This window comes from Anneissia japonica, unplaced genomic scaffold (genome assembly GCF_011630105.1).
Source record: "Anneissia japonica isolate Jap-2015-1 unplaced genomic scaffold, ASM1163010v1 scaffold288057_len103349_cov133, whole genome shotgun sequence".
In the NCBI taxonomy this organism is placed as follows: Eukaryota; Metazoa; Echinodermata; class Crinoidea; order Comatulida; family Comatulidae; genus Anneissia; species Anneissia japonica.
The window spans coordinates 49,525-54,244 of record NW_022691552.1 but is presented as its reverse complement, the minus strand read 5'-3'; the positions used below and the strand labels follow the sequence as shown (position 1 = coordinate 54,244).

The window sequence follows — 4,720 nt, the reverse complement described above, 5'->3', positions numbered from 1 at the left end:
GAAAGACAGGAAGCTGAAGTAAATCATCTCAAAACAATTAGTGAAGCACTGAACAAACTTCAACGAATAGATATAAAGGAAGAACTTGAGTCATACTACCAGAACAAATATGAAAAAATTGAAGTAAATGTGTAAAGGAACATTTTAAAGATAACAGTGCAATAAAAAAAATGACACCAGAATATAATTTTACCATTGTTACATACACCACAGTACCACATTAGGACGCTTTTTAAGAAATTATATTTTGCTCGCCTTTTGATCATCTAAACTGCATGCTTTTGATGCTGTCATTCAGGACCATAGATACACAATATACATAAAAACATTAATGTTAACTTTTTCTTTTGATAATATATGTTTAAAACCCGAAAGGTCCACTGATTAATCTCAGATAAGAAAGTATAATACTTCAAGTATTGAAATCCTAATAATTACATAATTAATGTCGAAATATTGCATCCTAAAATAATGGCGTGCACTTCAATACTAGGAGTATGTATTATACTTTCTCATAGATATAAGATGTATATACGTTTTTTATATTGTTTATGAAATTTAAGAAATATCATTACTTGTATTATATTAAAGTTCAGATTAATATATATACCATATATATCATACACCATTAGTGATGTCATCGCGAAGAAAACATTTTTTTAATAAACAATTTTTTACAAATTTACCAACATTTTACTACTCGTAAATATTCAGCAATTCTTACTTAATTTTCAATTGATAACTAATTATTTAATAAAATACACAAATTAAGTAATTCAAACTACTGTTTCCTCTGGCATTGAGTTTTAAGTTTCAATGCGTCTTTAGTTTCATAATGTTCAAAGCCTAATTCAGAAAGCGGACCATGTATCCAACGAGAGCAAAGTGGGCGTGGTCGGGCACTAATGATCTTTAGAAAGTGGTCCACGGGATAAGCTTCCTGCAAAAATTGACAATGTAGGGCTTTCGAAAGCTTATTTAATCGATTTTAGAGGAAAGGGCAGGGGAAAATGCAGGGGTGAAACGGTGCGATCGCATCGCACCCCCATAAATTGTATTAAGAAATATAATTGTATCATTGTTGACATGAATTATTGCTAAGATTTTTAAGGTTGTGAGTGCACTGGCACCCAGAGGCCGGTCCGTACTTTCAAAATGTTCGCACCTAGGCCCCAACATGTTGGGGCTGAGGTGGTGTGGACTCCATGCACCCATGGGCGCAGATCATGGGGCCAGCTGACACGTCTCCCACGTATTGTTATGGGGGTGGCCCCCTTACCTTTCATCCGCAGTGCAATTTCGTAAGTCAAGAAGATGCCCGAATATTGTTAAAATAACCTGCACAAATGACCCATTTTTAAAGAAAGAGCGCTGTACAGCCAGAGTACATATTCTATTTTATAGCATGACATACCAATACATTTCTGCCCACAAACATCTGAATTACATTTATTTTCTATGGTACATCAACAGCGATTAATTTGAGCGACGATGATGCATTTTACTATATAAGAATGTCATATCCGGCAATCTAGAGTTACTATTTCCCCAAATTTTACTACCTCAGCCCCAACCGTGGGCCTGAGGTGGTTGTGGACTCGCGGTTTTGAAGTAGGTAAAGTAAATACATCGAAGACAATGTTTTTAAGTTTTATGTTCTATAGCACTATACATCAAATATTAATTAGATCTTTAATGGTTGCTGAAATAGCTGATAAAATATCATAAGAACTTGTTGGCGCTCATTTTGACCATAATGGTGAGGTGATGATGAATTTTAACAGTGTCATTTTTGGCCATCTAAAGGACTATTTTCTCAATTTTTTTAACCTATGCCCCAACCATGGTGGAGCTGAGGTAAATGTGGCTTTGAAGTAGGTCAAGTAAATTAAATACATTAAAGTAAATGCTTCCTTAATTTTATTTTCTATGGTACACAGCACTCATTAATTAGATCTATGTGGTTGCCGGTGCTGATAAAAGTTCATAAGAAATTTGCTGGAGCTTCATATTTAGACTATAATGGTGATGTGATGATGATGAATTTTACTATATAAACGTGTCATTTCCGGCCATCTAATGGTGCTACTATTTCCTCAATTTTTTTTTGTGAGGTGGTTGTGGACTCGCGGTTTTGAAGTAGGTAAAGTAAAAACAGTACATCAAGGACAATGTTTTTAAGTTTTATTGTCTATGGTATAATCACACTTATTAATTAGGTCCGAGGTTGCCGAAAATAAAAGATCATGAGAATTTGTTGGTGGTTAATTTTGACTAATGGTAATGTGATGATGATAAATTTTACTATATAAAAGTGTCATTTCCATGAAATGTCCTCTCACCTTTCAAATCAGATCTGAGCCCTTGCTCGCACCCCCTACCGCCAAATCCTGCATCCGCCCCAGAGGGGCCTGCCCTCTGGGGTGGATGTAGGATTCTCTCTGGCGCCACACTGTTGTTAAAAAAAAACCTCGCAACGGATATGGAGTTAGTATTAAGTATAAGCGCGTGTGGCTCGTGACCTCTTGAAATTGTTGGTATTAAATCTATTTCTTTGGTTTAAACCACATGACTTTCTTGGCCCTTCCTAGGTAATCTAAGCTTCATTCATTTTCACCAATGCATTAGAGCGACATTTATTAGATTCGTCGAGTACACTCTGGGAGCTTTGCCTAGAAATGAAAACAGACTAAGAGAACACGAGACGTAAAAATTATCGGACACTATAACAATGAATTATTGTCTGCTCGGACAGGCAAATTGAGTGGAGATGGAAGTGATGTCAGTAATCAAGGGCGGATGCAGTAGGGGGAACAGGGGCACTGTGTGTGAAAGGCGTGGCTACAAAGATGCATTAGAAGTTTTCATCCATTGGCGGATTTGAGGGAGGAGTCAGAGGGTTCCTGAGCCCCTTCTTGGGAAAAAAAAATTAGAAAATAATAATACACACACACATAGGCCTATTTACCGTAATAAGAACGAGAAAAAATTACCTGACCGTTTACAAAAGGGGAAAACCTTGGAATTTTGATTAAAAGACATTTCAGAAGTCATGAAACTGAAAACTCATTTCTCGCCATCTAAGAACCAACATTTTCCCCGAGGAAAACCCCGACCCCCGTTTTATTTGGGGTTCATCGATTTATTGAAAGAAGAATATGTATGCAACGACTCAATTTTAGTTATGTACTGTACATACACACACAGTAGGCCTAGGGCTACTAGTATTTACAGTAATCAGAATGGGAAGTTTACCTGAACGTTTTCAAGCGGAGGAAAACCTTAAAGTTTAAAGAACTTAAAAGTCATTGAAAGACACCTCAGAAGTCGGAAAGCTCATTTCCTGCCATCTAGTGATCATTTTTTTTCTGGGGAGGACCTCAGGGAGTTATCCATTCATATAAAAAAAATACGTAAGCTATTTTTTTTTTTAAATGTACGTATACACACATAAATAGGCCTATATTTATTGTAATAAGATCTAAGAATGAGAAAGTTTACCTAACCGTTTCAAGAGGGAGAAAACCTGGAATTTCGAAGAACTTAAAAGTCATTAACAGATACCTCAAAAGTCTGAAAAGCTCATTTCCCGCCATCTAAGAATCAAATTTTTTTTGCCGTGTTTATGGAAAAAAAATCTGACCCCCCCCCCCTCCTAAATGTCAACCTAGATCCTTCCTTGCGCATCTTAGATAAATCCGCCTCATATACCAATGGAAGGTTAGTGAACATCAATTGCCATTTCTGTGCTTGCCAGGTATCATGGAATAGGATCAGTGGCACATCTAGAAGTCTTAAGTTGACAAATTGTGTAATATTTGTTTACGCGCAGTGGCGGCGCTACCGGAGGTAGGGGCGGCTAGGCAGGGCTACATTCCCCCCTCCGTCGGGAAGGCCTATGCCATTTTTCCTCCCCCGTCGGGGAGAAAAGCCACAATTTGTCGGGGAGAAAAAAGATCAAAAAATTATATGTATTTTGTACGTATTAATAGACTCTAAAATCGATAATTAAAGCCTTTGAAACCCCTAAATTGTCATATTTTCGGGGGGATACGTCCCTTGGACCACTTTCGAAAGGTTTTTAGCGACGCCCAACCCCTCGTCGTTATCATCAGCCCACCCTTCGGAGACCTTGGACCCTCCCTCCCCGTCGGGAAATTCATTACTCGGCCACTGTTTACGCGTATGATTTTAATCAATAAAAGTATTACAGGTTTTAATCCTTCAGTCATGACTATCGTTGTTGATTTCTTCATTCACTGACTTGTATAAAATAATTATTAAAACATCATAGTAGATAAAATGATTTACTAGTTTAATAGCAACAATGAATGTTGGTAATACAGTTATATTAATAAATATAATCGCATGTAATGCATTTAATAAAATATGTGAAAATATAATTAACATCATCATCAGGCAATAATATATATACTACCGGTCAGATGTGCGAAAAACAAGCAAATTATCTGCTCTAAAATGTAAATATCGAAAAGATTGTACATACAGTATTTTGTTTTTGCCTTAATCCACACTAACACTTCGCACCACCGCACTTGGACCTCACATGTACGTAAGGGTCTTGCTTGGTTTTTACCCATAATATTACAAATAATTTCTGAAAACCAGACTAATGAGACTACTTCGATGCTGTTGTTAGCATTGTTGGAGTACGTTGTTGCCAGCCAGAAGATGATATGGTGGTACAATACAACAACGC

The 4,720-nt window shown here is 36.9% G+C and overlaps 1 protein-coding gene across 2 annotated transcripts in view; it reads left to right on the top strand.

Annotated features, from left to right (window-relative positions):
• The window catches only part of LOC117100058, a 31,420-nt gene extending 31,193 nt beyond the window's left edge, over positions 1-227 (top strand). The window contains exon 14 of one of the 2 annotated variants that reach the window (XM_033239606.1): positions 170-227. Coding sequence is in view for 1 of the 2 variants with exons in the window: in XM_033239608.1 (XP_033095499.1) it covers positions 10-135 (126 nt within the window). In the remaining variant the exon portion in view is untranslated. The other variant, XM_033239608.1, reaches the window with a different exon arrangement.
• The last annotated feature ends 4,493 nt before the right edge of the window (positions 228-4,720 follow it).